This window comes from Brachyhypopomus gauderio, chromosome 18, assembly GCF_052324685.1.
Source record: "Brachyhypopomus gauderio isolate BG-103 chromosome 18, BGAUD_0.2, whole genome shotgun sequence".
NCBI lineage: Eukaryota > Metazoa > Chordata > Actinopteri > Gymnotiformes > Hypopomidae > Brachyhypopomus > Brachyhypopomus gauderio.
This window is the reverse complement of record NC_135228.1, coordinates 507811-529114: the sequence shown is the minus strand read 5'-3', so window position 1 is coordinate 529114 and position 21304 is coordinate 507811. Positions and strand designations below refer to the sequence as shown.

Genomic DNA, 21304 nt, shown 5'->3' with positions numbered 1-21304 from the left:
TTTCTTACACACAGACACACATTACCGTACACACAAAAACATACAAATGCACAAACACACATGCACACACAATGTCTCTCACTAACAGAGGCACACAAACACTAAATATTTTTCAAAACCACACACTGATGCACAGACACACATGCACACTCAGTTCATTCACTCTCTAATAATTTCTACATTACAAATGCATATGTCAAAATAAAATCACAGAGCATTGCATTTCAATGTATTGTTACTACACACACATACACTTACATGCATACAAGCATGCACACAGGCAGGCACGTGCACATGGACACACACACACAGGCACACGCAAACAAAATGTCTGTAATAAAACATCTGTACACTAGGATGTACAAACACATGCACTTTCCCTATTTTACAATTAATTTTGTATATTTTTGTGTTTTCTTCATGTTTCTTTTTGATTTTATATATTTGTTGTTTGTGTGTATTGTGTGTGTACAGTATATACGTGCATTGGTCTTTGGCTGTGAAAGAAAGGTTTGGTGTACATGTGTGTCTGTGTTTTACTGAAATAAACACCTTAATGTGTGTGTGTGTGTGTATGCGGAAGATACAGTGATTTACAGTATGTGTGTATAATGAATAGTAAATAACACTAACTCACTGTAGTTTTTCCAATTTACAGTGTGGATCCTTCAGTATAGCAGAGAGCCTCTTTACTCCGGAGTCTCCTAGTTTATTGTAGTTCAGTTTTAACTTTCTCAGGTGTGATGAGGGGTTTGACCTCAGAGCTGAAGCCAGAGCAGCACAGCCTTCCTCTGTAATACTGCAGTTAGACAGACTGTAGAGAGATGGAGAAAAACTGTTCATGCTTGCCGCACTTACAACCACGTGTATAAACACACACACACACACACACACACACACACACACACACACACACACACACACACACACACACACACACACACACACACACACACACAAGGCACATGCAGTCACAAGGCACATGCAGTCACAAACAAAAATGTAAACACAATAATCAAAGCACACTCAGAGGCCATAGGACTCATAGACTGGTTTTACTGTATAGAATATTGAAAAGTCATATCTGATGAGAATGAATGTGTGTACCAAAATGTTAATATCAATCTCAGCTTTCTTCGTAACGAGGTACCATTTCACGCGTTGCCTGAAGCAATAATATGTCCCTCTGCAAACCTTGCATACTTAACCATTCTAACTCATACATACATAACTCACACCCACTGCTACACCCTTCAGCTCACTACACTGATCTGCTCCACTGGACTGGCTTACACTGTTAGAATTTTAGTACCCTGTTGAATGATGCAATGATTTAAACTTTTACTTATTCGAATATATTTTGTTCCTTCTCCAGCAAATTCATAAGCACAGAAGCAGCTGATGAACGTTTCTGTCTGAAACATCCTCTGGAAACGCACTTCACCTCAGTTTAGACTCGCTCATATACATCATACTGATTTTACAGATAAAGTTTCTTTATATAGTGTTTTGTTCAACAGCTGTTGTCACAAAGCTGCTGTAGACATCCGGGTCCAAGTCCCAATAGATCAAGCCAGAGGCGATAGTGGTGAGAAAGCACCCTGAAGAGGACTGTTTACCCTTTACTCTGACCTAGGACTGTATTCTGGATTTTGCATCTTGCCTTCTCTTTTCTACACCTGTTTGATCTGACAATGTTGGATTGGTTTTGTTTTCTGACGCTGTCAGAGTTATCATATGGCGAGACGCTAATGTAAGAATGTATACACAGTGATGGCTTAGTTACCTTGAAAAAGTAATATGATTACTGATTACTCCTTTTAAAAGTAATTTAGTTATGATACCTATTACTTGATTTTAAAAGTAACTATGTTAGATTACAAGTTACTTCAGTAACTTTAGGTTTAGGACATTAGGTTTGTGTCAATGCGCTGTATTATTTGTAAATATTTTTGTAAATGCAATACAAGCAAACTATTCAGTCAGACAGTTATTTGATGAAAATGAAATACCATTACAATTTCAAGCATTTTTAAGTAGACTGTTAGCCAAAATTCCAGCACTTTTCAAACCTGGAACACAATGCAACATTAAAATTGGTCCGGTAAATGTTCCTCAATGTTTTTGAGGAGTATTTCTTTACACTACCATGTATTGTTATGGAGAACACTGCACAGAATGACGTGTAAAATGCGCTCGCGCTCTCACAGGTTCGCGTGCATCGTGCGGAGTCGAGCACTATGGTCAGAAGCAAAAGTATAACTGAGCCAAGCATAAAGAAAAAATCTATATTTTTACTAAGGAAAATAAAAATAGTAACACACAGTTACTTGGATAAGTAACTTTAATCTGATTACTGGACTGGAAATAGTAACTCGTTATATTACTCGTTAGGCTACTGAAAAAATAAGATTAGAAAAAAGTGGTAAGATTAGAGTAATGTAAGTAATGAGTTACTGACATCATGCTGATATTCAACGTGAACCGAGTTACGTTGGAGGTTCGCGTGAGGTGGGCGGAGTCGCGCGCTACGGTCACTCACGAAAGCATAAACCTAGCTTTAACGAACCGTAGCTGACTGACACTACCAACAAGAGTGGGTGTGTCCAGGGCGCAGACAGCTGCGCTTCATGGAAAATCTGAAACCAACCAATTAAACTGCAGCCTCAGATCACCTGCTTGGCAAAAGTTTATGCATCTACATGCACTCATTAGACCAGCGCCCGCACACAGGAAATGTGCACAATGTAAGCAATTAAATACAATTATGTGTTTACGCTTGTAATAAATTCAAACATGGCTATTAGACACACAGTGTGACTAAATAATTTCCTCACTATCACAGTTTATAGTGAACTCATTTTAATATCGGAACAATATTAAGGGGGCGGCAACCTAGCGCCCCATATTGGCCAGTCACCACTGAAAGCAATGCATATAGACAACAATCACCTATCTGTCTCACATCACACTCTATTGTCTTTCTCTACATATTTTCATAGATCTCTCTGATGCACAAGAAAATGTGAATATTTGTGCCTTATCATATCACACAGTCCCCTCCACCCTCCACCCTGCTGTAGTCCTGCTCCATCTGCTGGGTCTCTCAGGCAGGACCCAGCTGCAGAGCACCACCTGAGCCTGAGATAACAGCTCTCGTGGGTGCAGTCAAAAGTTCATGTTAATTAATAGAGAAAGAAGCTTCGCTTCAACAAACTAAAGATAAGCAGAGAGGCTTCTGTAGAGAAAAAGAAATAAATAAAAAGCAAAATTAGCCTGTTTCACCGGTCTCTTGTTTTCCCTTCATTAACAAGAAGTATTTTATGTGTATTTAAACCTTTATGTTTTGCCCTCCCTTGACAATGTCTTTCTATCACGCTCTGTCTGTTCGTCCATGTTACTCATAAAGACTTCCCCTCACTTGTTCACAACATGCACATCACGTTACACATAGCACACTCATTGTATTACATTTACAGTGCATCTGTACCAAGTCTTATGATGCTTTTGGCAAATACAGTAAGACGTTTATGAAGGAAAATACTCACACAACCTTTCTGGATGCTGTGACCACTGGCAGCAATCTCAGTAGACATTCCTCTGATGGGTCATATTTCTTCAGGTCAAACTCATGTAGCTCTTCTTCTGAGTTCAGTAACACAAACACAAGAGCAGACCACTGCACAGGAGAGAGTCTCGCTCCAATGAGATGATAGTTGCCTCTTTTGCTCAGATATGTTTGGACTTCCTGCACTAGAGAATGGTCATTTAGTTCATTCAGACAGTGGAACAGGTTGATGGATTTCTCTGCAGAGGGATTCTCTCTGATCTTCTCTTTAATGTACTTAATTGTTTTTGCTTTGCTATTGCAGCTGCTTCGTTTCAGGAGGCCTCGTAAGAGAGTCTGATTGGACTCCAGTGAGAGACCAAGAAGGAAGCGGAGGAAAAGGTCCAGGTGTCCATTCTCACTCTGTAAAGCCTTGTCCACTGCATTCTTAAATAAATCTGACAATGATTTTGATCTCTGAAACCCACGTAGGAATCCAGTGGTTTGCTGTTCCAAAACATTTTTTTTGTTAGAGATGAAGTGGAGAAATACATATAAAGCAGCCAGAAACTCCTGAACGCTCAGATGTACAAAGCTGAACACCTTTCCCAGGTGCAACCTATACTCTTCCCTAAAGATTTGAGTACACACTCCTGAGTACAATGACACTTCATTCACATCGATGCCACACTCTCTCAGGTCTTCCTCATAGAAGATCAGGTTTCCCTCTTCCAGCTGCTGGAAGGCCAGTTTTCCCAATACCAGAATTCTCTCTCTAGTTTGATGAGGAACAGAATCAGTTTTTCCATGGTACTTTCTGTCTTTGTGTTTGATCTGAAAGATTAGGAAATGTGTGAACATTTGAGTCAGAGTTTTGGGGATCTCTCCACTCTCTGCTTTACCCAACAATCTATCTAGAACAGTGGCTGCAATCCAACAGAAGACTGGAATGTGGCACATGATGTAGAGACTTCTTGAGGACTTCATGTGTGTGATGATTCTATTGGCCAGGTTCTGATCACTGATTCTCTTCCTGAAGTACTCCTCTTTCTGAGGATCACTGAACCCTCGTACCTCTGTTACCAGGTCAACACACTCAGGAGGGATCAGATTGGTTGCTGCTGGTCTAGAGGTGATCCAGAGAAGAGCAGAGGGAAGCAGTTTCTGCTTGATGAGGTTTGTTAGCAGCACATCCACTGAGGTTGACTCTGTTACATCACATAATCTCTCATTATTCTGGAAATCTAGAGGAAGTCGACATTCATCCAGACCATCAAAGATGAAAATGACTTTGTAAGCATCACAGTCTATTAATTGTAATTGTTTTATTTCTGGGAAAAAGTAATTAATCAGATCAACCAAACTGAACTTTTTCTCCTTCATCAAATTCAGCTCTCTAAAAGGAAGTGGAAATATGAAGAGGACATCCTGATTGGCTCTTCCTTCAGCCCAGTCCAGAATGAACTTCTGCACAGACACTGTCTTTCCAATTCCAGCAATTCCTTTAGTTAGCACTCTTTTGATAGGTTTGTCTTTAAATAGGTCATTACATTTGATGGGTGTTTCCTGTGTTGCTGGTCTCCTGGATGCTGTCTCAATCTGTCTCACCTCATGTTCATTATTGACGTCTCCACTCCCTCCCTCTGTGATGTAGAGCTCTGTGTAGATCTCATTCAGAAGGGTTGAGCTTCCATGCTGCGAGATTCCTTCATGAAATTCATTATACTCCTTCTTCAGGTTGGATTTGTGGAGTTTGGATTTTTTTATCCATTCTGCAAAAATAATTTTAATATAATTCAATTGTGTTTTAGAAAAATATCAGTTATTTTCTGATCAGTTCCTCCTCTCCTAAATAATACTTGTCTGCGAAGTAACATGTACCAGTTGTCACACACCATGGTCAGGGATAAATTACATTATATTCCAGGGTGAACAATTTATATTAAGGACAAATTTGACTTGAAAGACTACAAAAAACTAGCAGCTAATTTCCATATGTAAATTAATGTATATTATAAACAGACCTTCACTGAGAGCAGGAGTCCCTGAAGAGTCTCCAGTCTGAACTGTGCTGGTGCTGGAACTGGACTTTTCCTGAACTTTTTCAAAAGAACATTGGAGAATCAGAACTTGACCAGATTAAATGTTGTGTTTGATGTGTACTGACTTTGTGTGTAGAATTCTTGGGGTCGAGGTATCTAGCTATCTATCAATCATCGTTGTTCTGGTCATTGTTGTTCTGTGTATGGTGAGACTGTAGGTAGCTAGAAAAGTTTAGCTCCAGTCTTAGAAATAACAAAGTTTTAAGAAGTGCTCTAAAAATGTTGAAATAGTTTGTAAATACTGTATATCTGGAATACTTTAAATAATATCTGTAATTTGTTTAGTGTACAAATATCATTAGATACATGGTAGCATGCTCTGAAGAGAGGCTATTTGACCGTGGTTTACAGTTTTTTAAACATGACTTTTGTATTACCCCAACATTTCTTTGCGCTTGTTAGATACATTTTACATATATATATTGCTCAAAAAAATAAAGGGAACACTCAAATAACACATCCTAGATCTGAATGAATGAAATATTCTCATTGAATACTTTGTTCTGTACAAAGTTGAATGTGCTGACAACAAAATCACACAAAAATCATCAATGGAAATCAAATTTATTAACCAATGGAGGCCTGGATTTGGAGCCAGACACAAAATTAAAGTGGAAAAACACACTACAGGCTGATCCAACTTTGATGTAATGTCCTTAAAACAAGTCAAAATGAGGCTCAGTATTGTGTGTGGCCTCCACGTGCCTGTATGACCTCCCAACAATGCCTGGGCATGCTCCTGATGAGGTGGCAGATGGTCTCCTGAGGGCTCTCCTCCCAGACCTGGACTAAAGCATCCGCCAATTCCTGGACAGTCTGTGGTGCAACGTGACGTTGGTGGATGGAGCAAGACATGATGTCCCAGATGTGCTCAATCAGATTCAGGTCTGGGGAACGGGCGGGCCAGTCCATAGCTTCAATGCCTTCATCTTGCAGGAACTGCTGACACACTCCAGCCACATGAGGTATAGCATTGTCCTGCATTAGGAGGAACCCAGGGCCAACCGCACCAGCATATGGTCTCACAAGGGGTCTGAGGATCTCATCTCGGTACCTAATGGTGAGCACATGGAGGGCTGTGCGACCCTCCAAAGAAATGCCACCCCACACCATTACTGACCCACTGCCAAACCGGTCATGCTGAAGGATGTTGCAGGCAGCAGATCGCTCTCCACAGCGTCTCCAGACTCTGTCACGTCTGTCACATGCTCAGTGTGAACCTGCTTTCATCTGTGAAGAGCACAAGGCGCCAGTGGTGAATTTGCCAATCCTGGTGTTCTCTGGCAAATGCCAAGCGTCCTGCACGGTGTTGGGCTGTGAGCACAACCCCCATCTGTGGATGTCGGGCCCTCATACCATCCTCATGGAGTCGGTTTCTAACCGTTTGTGTAGACACATGCACATTTGTGGCCTGCTGGAGGTCATTTTGCAGGGCTCTGGCAGTGCTCCTCCTGTTCCTTCTTGCACAAAGGCGGAGGTAGCGGTCCTGCTGCTGGGTTGTTGCCCTCCTACGGCCTCCTCCACGTCTCCTGGTGTACTGGCCTGTCTCTTGGAAGCGCCTCCAGCCTCTGGACACTATGCTGACAGACACAGCAAACCTTCTTGCCACAGCTCGCATTGATGTGCCATCCTGGATGAGCTGCACTACCTGAGCCACTTGTGTGGGTGGTAGAGTCCGTCTCATGCTACCATGAGTGTGAAAAGACCACCAACATTCAAAAGTGACCAAAACATCAGCCAGAAAGCATAGGTACTGAGAAGTGGTCTGTGGTCCCCACCTGCAGAACCACTCCTTTATAGGGGGGGTCTTGCTAATTGCCTCTCATTTCTACCTGTTGTCTATTCCATTTGCACAAGATCAGGTGAAATTGATTCACAATCAGTGCTGCTTAAATCAGAAGATGTTTTTTAATACCATTTTAGATGGTATATTTTTCTTTAATTTCCCAGGCCTCTGCCACAGGGATCTCCATAGTGCCTAGAAGTGGTCTTCTGCATGCTCAAAGCAAATGACTGGATCTTCATCATCTATAGATTCATCATCTATAATATGAGCTGTCACACCAAGATAATTCTTGTTGCTAACAGAGGTCCAGTGATCCCCAGTCAGAGCCACATTTGTGGCGCTCTTCACAATAACCTGTTTTACTTCCCTTTCCTCATCATACAGCTGCTGGATTTTCTTCGACATTGTCTTTCTGGACGGTAGTTCGTAACTTGCATCAGTTGACGCAATGTGCAGCGCTTCTTGTAAGCCTTTATCTTTGACCACAGAGAGCGAACAACACTGCAAATAATGTGACGCGTCATGTATAAACGCGTGCGGAGTCGCGCGCTACGGTCACTCGCGAAAGTTTAATCCAGTCTTAATGGTCCAATGAAGGTCATTTAAAATCCAGGGGTGAGTTTCCCAAAACGTTCTTAGCGCTAAGTACTTCTTAACCTCGTACGTAAGAACGAGGTTACGAAGTACTTAGCGCTAAGAACGTTTTGGGAAACTGACCCCAGGACATTTTCTCACTTAAAAAAAACCCGCGACGCCCGGGACAGGATGTGAAATACGGATGTTTGTTCTCCCTATCGTACTAGGAATACATTTATCAGATAAGTTATCATTACTGACTTGCGCGTTAGCCCCAACATGTTTTGCGTTGAGGTGGTAACGAAGGGTGAAAGTGCTCCTGTGATAACGAACTCCTTCCTACATAAAGTGCAAATAACACTATTTTTGTTTGTACTTCCATCTGGAAGTTTCTTATATTTAAATTTCCCATCCACCAGCGTAGCCTCTTCAGTCATCTCTATCATGCTCATCTTATTGTGCATCCATATAATCTGTATGTCTAGAACTCGTGCACTGAGAAACATTCCACGGTGCAAAAGTGTCTCATGCGTTAATATTTTTAGTGCGTAAATTTTTCCTTAGTGCGTTAATTTTCCATTGTCTCATGCGTTAATATTTTTAGTGCGTAAATTAATCGAAATTAACGCGTTAAAGTCCCACCACTATATATATATATACACACACACACATACACACACAACAAACTACATTCTTCCCCCATTGTTCCACTGCTGTCGTCATTAGGCCTCTAGAACAAGAGACATCACAGTCACCCTGTCACGATGACAGCTCCATGTCCATGTTTGTAGTTCCGTGGGTGTGGGTTGTTTGTGAGCGTGTTCGTTAGTCTCACCTGTGCCTTGTCTCGTGATCACTGGGGAATGTGTTCATCACCTATTTAATGTGCGTTCGCGCAATGTCTCGTGCTCGTCTTTGTCTAAAGTTCGTGCCTGAGTGAGAGGCTTATTTAAAGTGCTTGCACTGCTGCGCTGAACTTCACATTCGTCACATTTAACGTTCTATGTTGCACTACTTTTCGTTCGTCGTGCCTGCCTCCTTCCACCATCACACTCTGTACCTCTCACACCATCATTTTCTATCCTTTTCCTTCTCCCTTTCTGCCACTTCTGTGCACCACACATTCTTCTACCTTCTGTCCCAATCTGTAGTCCATCAACTCTTGTGACATTCCGTACCACATTGTCTTCCCTTCCTCACCAGGACCATCTTTCTTCTCTCTCGCTGGACACATACTTTCCTCTTCATGCTCTCTTCATCAATCATCTTTTGCGCCCTCCCTCCCCTACGCTTACAGGATCTGCCCTATCAATCAAAAAAATTAATAATTTTTTTTATATAGCGCTTTTTACAACAGTTGTTGTCACAAAGCAGCTTTACAAGTGTCCGAGTCCAAGCCCCCAGTGAGCAAGCCAAGGGCGACAGTGGCAAAGAAAAACTCCCTATGAGCATGAGAAAGAAACCTTGAGAGGAACCAAGACTCAGGGGGTCCAAAACCATCCCCCCTCTGGCTAACGGAAGCCCTATGCTGATACAGCAGAGAACCAAGAACTGCAGAGAGGTATTTCAGTCTATTCTTTCTCCTTAGAAGAAACTTCGGCAAAGTCATCCTACTGTATGTGTATGCTTGTCATCCACATACGAGTCATCCACATAAGCTATTTAGTATTTTTTTCTTCTCTCCTTAAACTTCCTCCTCCCTTCTTCCATCCTGTCGTACTTTATTGCATTTACATTTAGGCTATTTAGCAGAGCAACTTACAACTTACATCTGCTCAAAGAATGCATCCTACATAGCAGATAGGTCAGAATTCAACATACCCTAAGAATTTTTTGAAACGTGCTGTCTGAAATGTGCTGTTTCTCTGGAAACTGTGTACTTTAATATATTTCTTTCTCACACACACATACACACCAAGTCATAATATATATCAACAGTGTGCTGTGCTGAAAGATGCTTATTTGAACAGATTCATCTCTTACCTCCATATGTAATGTTCAGTGTCACTGATCCCTGAATCTGATTTCCGTGCAGTACGGGAGCACTGACGTTCCCTCCTGTCTGAGCTGTGATGTTGGTCTGCACTATTTCATCCATTTTTACAATGTGCTGCTGTTTCCTTTATTTCATTCACATGTCAGAATACACTGAAACCCTGAACAGGGAGCAGACACACACAGGTGTTTACCTTAGATAAAGAGACAAGTCTTATCTGTGTTTAAATGTACTCAGAGTACAAGTGTTGTTTTTATAGAACAGTCAGTTTTCTTATAAGGTAATTAAGTTTAGCTTTAATTCAAGGTAAATAATCTTTTCCTAACTGAGATGCAGAACTAGGATACATGAGCCACAAGTTGTTGGAAAAATGTTGTTAACTAAGCTTCCTTATTATTTTAAGTTGACCTGACTTGATTTTATATATTAATTCAGCTACTGTGTCCATCTGAAAGTAGCTTTTGACTCAGAAGTTATGTTAGTTTTTATCTGTTTGCTGAGATCATCTGAACTGTTTCTTGTGTATTGCTGGTTCATATAATTTACAATTTCCTGCTGCAGTTTGTATACTTACTGTGTTTCTCTCCAAAAATGATTAATTTTCTCCTCACGCAATGAATCCGTTGAGAGTTTCACTTCCACTTTAAACCAGACTGAACTAGTTCAGCCATCACAGGAAGTGCGTGTTAAAAACTCAAACTCAAAATTATTTTTATTGAGGGCAAATGGAGAGTAGTAAATATATAAATGGTCCAGGGTCAAAAGGCCATTAAAGTGAGACATGGAAACATCACACACGCACACACACATATATAAATGTGTGGTATGGACACTTCAATACCAGAACATTGAGTGGATCTTTTGGGTACTTAAGAGGTCAAGTCTTAAGTACCGAAGATAATTCTTTTGGATGTTGTAGTACAGGTTAGTGAAATGTGTGGGTGTGTATTTCTAAGACTGGGGCTGCAATAAAATAAAAAAAACCATTAAAAATCAGCTGTCACTTTATATCACTTAAAATGTTATGAAATGTATTTGTTTTCACTGACCCTGAAACTAAACTGATTGTGTGCTATAAAATTAATGCAGCACTCCTGGTACCCAGCAGGCCTTCACAAACTATTCACTGCCACTTCACTTTTTCTTCAGTTTTTAATATGCAAGTTGTGACACCAATAGGTAGCTGACAAGAAAATAATCTAAAAAACTGAATATGATGCATGATATATACATATACAACTCTACAAAATGATTTCATTTCCTTCTAACAAGTTGGAAGTTTTGCTATTGTATCATGGCTATATTAGTGTTACCACCACAATAGATGGTATGCACAGGTTATATCACAGAGAGTCACTGTAGTTATACCCACTGAACAAACAGAACGAATGGCAGTATTAGCATATAGTGTTAATGTTGTGGAAACACAAAAACAAATACGAAATAAATGTGTATGAATGCGGATCTTTTTACAGACCACAAAAGCTAGAGAAAAGGCCATATTCAAGACATCCCAAGATTAGATAGATTGCCAAATTACCTTACATTAAAACCGTACATTAAAATCACAAGAATTTATATTTAATATTTGGAAAAATATTGTTTACCTGTACAAATATTTAGATAGTGGTAGTGTCAGGTACAAACAAAGCCAGTCTATGTCGCTTTCAGTTGGCCAAATAAAATGTAATAAAACCATCTGCACAAACCTGTTCACATTCAACCAGTCTATCTACTGGTGTCCTGGTCACAGCATTTTCACCTACAAATCCTGATCTGAAGTATGACCACTCAAGGTTTTTGTAGGCTTTCCTTAGTGCATTTTGCTGGTGTCCAAAACAGGTAGCCACATATCAATGTCAGTTTCTGGTCACATGTAAAGATTCATGAACCAATCCTAGGCATTTTCAGTTGGAATCCATGTAGGTTTACAGCGGGCAGAATAATTGATCCTACAAAGGTAGCACTTAAGCAATGAGTCTATTTACATGTACTTAATAATCTGGTAACTCCAATCAAAACATTTGCTTGCACTTTGACAATCAGATAATGGGACAATTCTGGGTTTAAATGAGTCATGCAATAATCAGATTAATTTTTTGCAACCAGCTAATAATCTTGTGTAAAATAATGTGATATAAACATCAAACTTCCTGTCCGGCTTTTAGTACACATGGTAGCATTTTTGTTTTGTATTAGGCTGCAATACTACTCATTAGTGATGTTTGATATCACAGATTTCCTTTCCAATACCTATACAGAGTAAAATTGAGGCTGGTAGCTATTGATGATACCGATCCAGTACAGACACTTTCTGCAAATACACCTAATGTGTCTGGTAAATCTAAAAAAATAGTGCATTTCAAATCATAACTTCATAAAAAATACATCAAAGTAATTTTTAATTTTATTGTAAACTTAAGTATTTTGAGGTATTTACATTTACAAAATAGCTGAGCTTATACAACAGAAAAACCAAACAGGAGAAAATCTAACTAAATATTTATATATTGGTCTTTCATGCACACAAAAATAAGTTAAATATTAAAACCATATTAAATTTAATTATTAAAAACAACTATAAAAATTAACTTACATCTTAATTCATAATAGATTAACATGTTATCATGAAAAACACTGAACATTTAAATAACACTTTCACTCATTCATAAGTTTCTGTTAAGGAACAATAGATTTACTCTTTAGTCTGTTCCATTTTTTGCTCAGAACTTCTCCTGCCTTTGAAAAGAACCTCTCTGCCAGCACAGAAGTGGCAGTAATTCCCAGGTATCTCACTGCTAGTTTGCTCAGTGCTGGGAAGGTTGGTTTAAGTTCTTGCTACCAAACAAGTGCATCCCTATCTCTGGGAATCACTTTTTCTTCTGAGCACTGACATACTTCAATGAACACAACACTGCCAGCAGATCGGTTATGTTCTCTTGACAAAAGCTGCATGTCAAAATCAGTCCATATCCCTTTTTGATATAGCTGAACCTGAGGGAGCAGGACTCAATTGGTATCAATAAAACAGTGTCTACAGGTTCCTTGCAATATTAGGCTGACCTGGGGTACATCTGAGCAAATATTATGCTAACCTGAGATAGATTTTTAGCTAATTTTAGGCTAACCCAGTGGTTCTCAAACTTTTTCTATCATTCCCCACCTCAGAAGAAGGTGAAAATCCACGCCCCACGAACGGATAGCGAAAGTAATTTGTAGACGGGGGGGGGACGTGATTTGTTGACGGGGGACGAACGTTTTAAACATCCGAGGCTTATGAAAACCGAACAGGCATTAAAACGACAGGCTTAAGCCTGGTTTAAACTTGACGCATCGCGAGCGAAAATGACGTAATCGCTGTGGCTGTCGACACACTGTCGATTTGTGAGGTCGTGCACCTCTCGAATTTTGTAACTTCGCGAGTGCCGCGCCCACTGGCGTAGGGGAGGGGCATGCAAGGCACGCACTGCGGGGGGGCCCCGAACACAGGTGGGCCCCGCCTTAGGACGAGTTTGTTGTTTAGTCATCCTCCTGGGTGATGTTAGGGCGCTAAAACGCTAATTGGGTTGGAGTGAGTGAAGAAATTAAAGATGAGCAAAGAAAATACAAAAAGAAAATACAAAGAAAATACAAAAGTATACATGTTTAACTTATTTAAGTTTAACGTTCTGGGAAATATTGAAATTGACCTTGAAAGTGACATACAAGTGCTTTAATTCCACCTTGTAAAGGTGTATGAACCCGGCAAACATCGCGATGAAGTGCGGTGCGCGCCAAGTTACAAAATTTGAGAGGTGTACACCCTCACGCACGGGCGGTGCCACTGCGATTACGTCTTTTTTGCCGTGCGGACCCTCGCGACGCGTCAAGTATAAACCAGTCAGCTGTCAGAAACAGCTTTGATGTGTGGCTATAATATATACTATATGACCTAACACAAGGATTGTCTGCTACAGAGAAAATTCAAATGACGTAAGATTTGGGGGGGGGCACATGAAACTTTCTTGTCCCGGGCCCCAGCAAGACTGTCAACGGGCCTGATGGACAGTATGGGTATCCCTCTGTATTATATTTAAGTATGGACAGTAAGGGTATCCCTCTGTATAATATTTAAGTATGGACAGTATGGATATCCCTCTGTATTATATTTAGGTATGGACAGTATGGCTATCCCTCTATTATATTTTAAGTATGAACAGTATGGATATCCCTCTGTATTATATTTAAGTATGGACAGTATGGATATCCCTCTGTATTATATTTAAGTATGGACAGTAAGGGTATCCCTCTGTATTATATTTAAGCATGGACAGTATGGATATCCCTCTGTATTATATTTAAGTATGGACAGTATGGCTATCCCTCTATTATATTTAAGTATGAACAGTATGGATATCTATGGTGTGATTTTTGTTTCAATAGTTCCACAAAAGCAAAAGTAAATCCAAGAGCAGAAAGTATATGTTATGAATGCAAAACAGAAAAAAATATATCAAAAGTATATATTTTTTATATAATTGGTTATTTGAAACTTATTTTCGTTTGCATTTTGACAAGTTTTTGGTTCCATTGTTTTAGTTTTTTTGGATTTTCCCAGTAAGGTCTTTTGCTTCTGGAATCTCTCTTTGCTTCTGGTTCGTTTTTTGCTTCTGACTTTTGGAACACATTTCACGTGTGGGAGGGTCTTCCTCTGCAATCTCCATTGGTCACTGATTCCGGACTGACACAGAGCTCTGAGACCGCCTCTGGGACCAAGCCACGCCCACCCCACCAGCCTCCCAGCGTTTTCAAACATGGCGGAACGCGGTGGTTCTGTTTCACAGTAGCATGTAAACTAAGTTTTACCATAAAAGTTTATACAAAGGTTATAATTAATTGGTAAATGGTCTGTAGATATTGCAAATGTACACTGTATAATAACTACATTAAGCATGCTCACCAGCACGAGCTTTTTAAAATTTTAGTGAACTGGATGGAGAGAACATTGATGTGTGGAAGAAATATGAGTATTTGCAATATCTGGTATGGCGACGGACGGGGGGTGGGGGGCAGCTGGTGTACGAGAGGTGATGCCAAATATAGTAAAATCCATAATAGTAAAAAATACCAAAATTAAAGCCAAATACCAAAATTAAAGCAATACTGAAAAGTGGCCACCCTATATACAACCAGCTTTGTTCACTCACAGTTTTTCAGTGTTCTGCAGGTACCACACACAAACACACATCACATGCATCTTGTGCTGTCCATATTTTATTAAGAAGTGAACAATATTCATTGAACCATTGAACATAGAGATACTAAACATAATACATGTCAGACATGACATTCAGACACTGTCGGACTCAGAGATAAAAACAAAAAGATTTTAACTTGGAGGGGTGCGAGTAAGAAGAGTAGTCCATTGAAACGCAGAGTGCGGATTAATTTCCTTCTCACTTTAGACCCGCGGGGACGCTAGCGAATGATCCAGGAGGAGCGAGTAACTAGTCGCTACTATTGTGAATGTAGCAAAACGGTGACAGAAGCTACAGCAGCGATTAAATTAAAAATAATTTAAAGGCTAGCTTTAAACACGCTCTTCCCTGTTGACTTCTCTCACGGTAATGTCGCGCTGAAAAATATTGACCTGTCTTGTCAATATATGGAGCCAGATCCGTAAACGCGAGCCGCTTTCGCCATTCCAGATGGCTCAGTCAAAACCATTACATCTTAATGAACCAATAAATAACATCAGCGGCAAAAATGAGTGTAAAAAATACCAGGGTTCATCATTTAGAACTACAAAAAAATCTTGTTTCTTATTTTACTATCTACCTATTTTTCATAAGAGTTTGTTTTACCGCAAAATACTTCAAAAACGGCGAATTTCGCTGCAAGGTGACAGATTTTCATGCCTGCATCCAGTTCACTAAATTTTTAAAAAGCTCGCGCTGGAAGTGTGCTAAATATTAACTGCCATGCTTAATGTAGTTATTATACAGTGTACATTTGCAATATCTACAGACCATTTACCAATTAATTATAACCTTTGTATAAACTTTTATGGTAAAACTTAGTTTACATGCTACTGTGAAACAGAACCACCGCGTTCCGCCACGTTTGAAAACGCTGGGAGGCTGGTGGGGTGGGCGTGGCTTGGTCCCAGAGGCGGTCTCAGAGCTCTGTGTCAGTCCGGAATCAGTGACCAATGGAGATTGCAGAGGAACGCCTTCATCTAAGACCCTCCCACACGTGAAATGTGTTCCAAAAGTCAGAAGCAAAAAACGAACCAGAAGCAAAGAGAGATTCCAGAAGCAAAAGACCTTAAGGCCCATTCACACCCTACGGTAATTACGGATACGGACCCTTTCGTCCGGTTCCGGAGGTCGTTTCATCCGTCAGTGGGTCCGTTGCCAGAGCGCTTACGAATCCGTAGTAACGGAGCAATATAATCCGCAAATCAGGGGGCAGTAGAGAGTCAGAAGCATCGGGCGTACACCAATTCGGGAAAATCAATGAAGAAGAGTACTGGACTTTAAAAAATGACGCTCGAGTTAGAAGAGAAACTTTGCGAGTTGGTTAGAGGCTACATTCTGCTACGGTGCCAGGTCATCGCGATAAACAGCGATGCAAAAACAGCTGGGAGGAGATTGCTGGTGCGCTGGTGCCGGAAATTTGACTATACTGCCCTCTAGAGGATGTATTAAAAAAAATCATAACAACGTTGGAAACGGAAAGAGGTATAGTGGCCCCCTACGGAGGCTACGTTTGGTACGGACGGACGAAATTCGTCCGTGTCCGGAGGTATAAAGCAGGCTTTACTGGGAAAATCCAAAAAAACTAAAACAATGGAACCAAAAACTTGTCAAAATGCAAACGAAAATAAGTTTCAAATAACCAATTATATAAAAAATATATACTTTTGATATATTTTTTTCAGTTTTGCATTCATAACATATACTTTCTGCTCTTGGATTTACTTTTGCTTTTGTGGAACTATTGAAACAAAAATCACACCATAGATATCCCTCTGTATTACATTTAAGTATGGATAGTATGGAAATCCCTCTGTATTATATTTAAGTATGGACATTAAGGGTAACCCTCTGCCATCCTCGCCCACTGTTTCTTCTTTTATGATGCCTCCAGCATTACAACAGCATGCTTGACTGTATAAACATTTAGATGTATGTTATCAATAATTGTTAATCCAACTACATGACTAATCTGTTGTATTAAGTGTTAAGACGGCTTAAACAACATTTGATATTGGAAGTTCAAGATGTTGAACACTGGCTTAAACACATTTTAAGAATGATAAAGTAAAAACCTTGTAACTACCCATTCAGCAATAGATAGGCACTGTCTGCTTGAGTGACAGAAAAGAGGAACTACAGCGTGGTTACATCAGAATGTGGTTAGAAACGTAAATGAGTGTGAGGCAGAGGGGTGTGTATCGTGTGTGGAGAAATGCTCTTTGCTGTGTGGTCTAGCAGTTAAGCTACCCAACCTCCACTGTTCAGTGAAACTCAATCACAGTGTATGTTTCATTAATGTGGAATCTGAAATTTTGGGAATAATTTCTACATAATTTCTACAAGATGTTAGATAAGTTCAAGCACAAAAAGGAGAGCTCAAAAGTGAAAAATAGGCAGTCTTCCTAAACAAAATTATTCCTTCAGAAGACCCTAACCTTATACTTAATGATTTGGCTGCTCTGTCCACTGAAAATGTCTGCGGCAGGAATTTTGAGTACATCATAGATTATTTTGTTGCATGCAAAATGCACATTACATGATCTTTACATTGGGGGGAAGAATAAAGATCAGAATGAACCACGTTGGCCTAAAGCATGAGGTGAAATATTAAATGTAAGGATATTAGGGATTTTTACTGATGTTTTTGTGTTGATCGGATTTGGACCTGTGTCCAGTGGAGACGTTACTGTAATGGGAAGCATCCCAGTACAAATTACTGCTAATTTCTGTAGTAGATCATAAATTATGAGTTAGTGGGGGATTGGTTGGGAGGAGTTGGAGGTTAGACAACTGCTAACAATGATGAGGAGTTCTTGTGTAAACTTCTTTCAACAAGGGGCCCTGGTCGAGTAAAGAAAAGGAACACAGATGGCTAAATCATCACATGAGAGGAGGTATGTAAATGTAAAAATGTAAATGTGCCATATTTTGTCAATTGTGATTTTTACACCCCAATCTAAATTTGTCCTCCGCTTTTAACCCAGCTGTGCAGTCAGAACACACACACACACACACACTAGTGATTACTAGGGGGCTGTGGATCACACGTGCCCAGAGCGGTGAGCAGCCCTAGCCCGGCGCCCGGGGAGCAGTTGGGGTTAGGTGCCTTGCTCAAGGGCACCTCAGTCATGGCCTTAGGTCTGGGAATCGAACCCATGACCCTCCGGTCACAAGACCAGTTCCCTAACCGCCAGGCCATGACTGCCCTAATAATTGATAAGTACCTGAGCCTTCTATAGGAGTTCTGATGACTGTATTGGCCCCAAAACAATGGACATTTCATAATTTAGCACGTCATCCTTTCACAGGAGCCATGCAAATCTACTCTGTATTCGTCACTGTATATGTGGTGCTGTAAGGCTGTATAGGTAGTCCATGCCCAAAGAACATTATCATCTTGTAACAACCCACTACCCAGGTTGATTTGTACATAATGTGAGAAAGGATCATGAAACGTTAAAACAATAATTTAAATCACATCTATTCAATAGCCATTTAATTACCGACAACCTAACTCCTACTCCAAAGTGCACGTTTTGTTCACATTAATAGCAGATAACTATAGACATATGAGACACTTTAGGGCATTATACAGTTGTGATCAAATTTATTCAACCCCCAATGCTGCGAAGGGTTTTATGGAATTCAGTGCACATTTGTAATTGTGTTCATAATGAAATCTTACAAGGACTTGTTAAAGAACTAAATGCAACTAAGATAGCATCAATTTTTTTTGTCATAAAGTATTAAATGGCCTTTTTGTGATTTCTTCATTGACACAATTATTCAACCCCTTTACGACTACCACTCCTAAGAACAGAGGTTCATTCCAGTGTTTTCCATCAGGTATTGAAAACATCTGTGGATGTCAACGAGCAGCAATCAAGCATGATAAGCACCAATTAGGCAGATTTAAAAGGACTGTGATACTCAGCTCCTTCTAGACATCTACTGGTGTGTTTCCAAGCATGGTGAAGGCAAGAGAATGGTCCCAGAAGACAAGAGAAGAGGTTATTGCTCTTCACAAGAATGGCAATGGATATAAAAAGATTGCGAAGTTGTTAAATATTCCAAGAGACACTATCGGAAGTATCATTCGCAAGTTCAAGTTAAAGGGCACAGTGGAAACGTTACCTGGTCGTGGCAGAAAGAAGATCCTGACCGCGACTGCTGTGCGCTACCTGAAGCGTAATGTGGAGAAAAATCCCCGCGTGACTGCTAAGGAACTGAAAAAAGACCTGTCAGATGTGGGCACTGAAGTTTCAGCTCAGACAATAAGGCGCGCACTGCATAACGAAGACCTCCATGCCAGAACGCCCAGACGCACCCCCTTGCTGACTCCAAAGAACAAGAAAAGTCGACTGCAGTATGCCAAAAGTCATGTGGACAAGCCACAAAGGTTTTGGAACAGGTTTTGGAAACTAAATTAGAACTGTTTGGGACAATGGACCAGCGCTATGTTTGGAGAAGGAAGAACCAGGCTTATGAACAAAAGAACACCTTGCCTACTGTGAAGCATGGCGGGGGGTCAATTATGCTTTGGTGCTGTTTTGCTTCTAATGGTACAGGAAAGCTTCAACGTGTGCAGGGTACCATGAATTCCCTTCAGTACCAGGAGATCTTGGAGGAAAATGTGATGGAGTCAGTCACAAACCTGCGGCTTGGGAGACGTTGGACCTTCCAACAGGACAATGATCCGAAGCACACATCCAAGTCCACTAGAGCATGGTTGAACATGAAAGGCTGGAACATTCTAGAGTGGCCATCGCAATCACCAGACTTAAATCCAATTGAGAACCTCTGGTGGGACCTAAAGAAGGCAGTTGCAGTGCGCAAGCCTAAGAATGTGACTGAACTGGAGGCTTTTGCCCATGAAGAATGGGCTAAGATACCCATAGGTCGCTGCAAGACACTTGTGTCAAGCTATGCTTCACGCTTGAAAGCTGTCATAACTGGAAAAGGATGTTGTACTAAGTACTAAAAAATAATGTCACTAGGGGGTTGAATAAAACTGATAATGATGTGAGCACAGTAAAGACATTTGTGGTTATTCCATCATAAATATTATGTTATGTTTGTCTAATTTATAAGTGCCTCTTTGATATAATTGTAAATAAGATGACTGAAATGATCAAAATCAATGTCAAACTGGCCAAAACACTTTATTTCAGTGGGGGTTGAATAAATTTGATCACAACTGTACATAACACAAATATTCATGGTAGGGAATGACCAGTCCTAAGTGTAGCATCAGAAGCCTGGCCGCCTGGCTTATGCTAGATTCCCGCACTCCACTGATAAAAGTCCTTGATGTGGATGATACTCATTTCTGGTATGGGCTGATGGACTTTATCTATGTATGACAGGGAAGAGTCCAACATACACAAAAAAAGAACATAGAAAATGGAAACACACTTGCTATCTGGTTTTTGATTGTACATATGAAATTTCAAAAATACTTCAATACAATGCTTTTAATCTGTCATTCTTGTTTTGCCTTTCTATGAGAGGAAGTGCCCCCGAACTGACGCAATACAAATCTCTTGCAAACCACACAATTTGCAATGAATTCTTCAAATCAAATCAAATTTTATTTATACAGTGCTTTTTACAACAGTAGTTGTCACAAAGCAGCTTTACAAGTGACGAGTCCTAGCCCCCAGAGAGCAAGCCAAGAGCGACAGTGGCAAGGAAAAACTCCCTAGTTTTTTTGCATGAGAAAGAAACCTTGAGAGGAACCAAGACTCAGGGGGGAACCCATCCTCCTCTGCCCGACACCGGTCACCATTCTTAAGTGCTAGTGAGTGTAAAAAAGAAGGAAGTAGAGAAGGAAAACCTGTGACATAGTCTAAATTAAAGGTACAATAACCAGCAGTCAACTGGTGCATAGACAAGACATAGATCGGCAAACTACCCTGGGCAGAGTCCTAGACTGACTAGGCCGTCAACAGACAAAAACCACACCCCAGTCGATCACATAGATAAACAATTTAATGTTATAATGCATACGACGCATGAGGTCGAAAACTTGGTTTAGGTTCAGAGAGTTATTACCTG

General features: G+C 40.4%; 2 protein-coding genes and 1 non-coding gene across 8 annotated transcripts in view; 1 reads left to right on the top strand and 2 right to left on the bottom strand.

Annotated features, from left to right (window-relative positions):
- Positions 1 to 21304, bottom strand: part of LOC143481331 (NACHT, LRR and PYD domains-containing protein 12-like) — a 47544-nt gene that overhangs the window by 23791 nt on the left and 2449 nt on the right. For 2 of the 6 annotated variants that reach the window (XM_076979304.1, XM_076979305.1), the window contains exons 1-5: positions 10582 to 10941; positions 9995 to 10167; positions 5572 to 5646; positions 3549 to 5319; positions 638 to 814 (exon numbers count right to left, since the gene is read on the bottom strand). In XM_076979304.1, coding sequence (XP_076835419.1) covers positions 638 to 814; positions 3549 to 5319; positions 5572 to 5646; positions 9995 to 10109 — 2138 coding nt within the window. In that variant the 5' untranslated portion in view covers positions 10110 to 10167; positions 10582 to 10941. Of the gene's footprint in view, positions 1 to 637; positions 815 to 3548; positions 5320 to 5571; positions 5647 to 9994; positions 10168 to 10581; positions 10942 to 19381; positions 19400 to 21304 lie in introns of those variants that run through there. The other 4 variants (XM_076979302.1, XM_076979300.1, XM_076979301.1 and 1 more) reach the window with 4 other exon arrangements.
- Positions 9394 to 21304, top strand: part of LOC143481333 (NACHT, LRR and PYD domains-containing protein 12-like) — a 57883-nt gene continuing 45972 nt past the window's right edge. Inside the window, exon 1 of the mRNA XM_076979309.1 lies at positions 9394 to 9572. The gene's annotated coding sequence lies outside the window, so the exon portion shown is untranslated. The remainder of the gene's footprint in view (positions 9573 to 21304) is intronic.
- Positions 18511 to 18615, bottom strand: LOC143482471 (U6 spliceosomal RNA). The gene has a single exon (XR_013122234.1). It is a non-coding gene; the product is annotated as a U6 spliceosomal RNA (small nuclear RNA).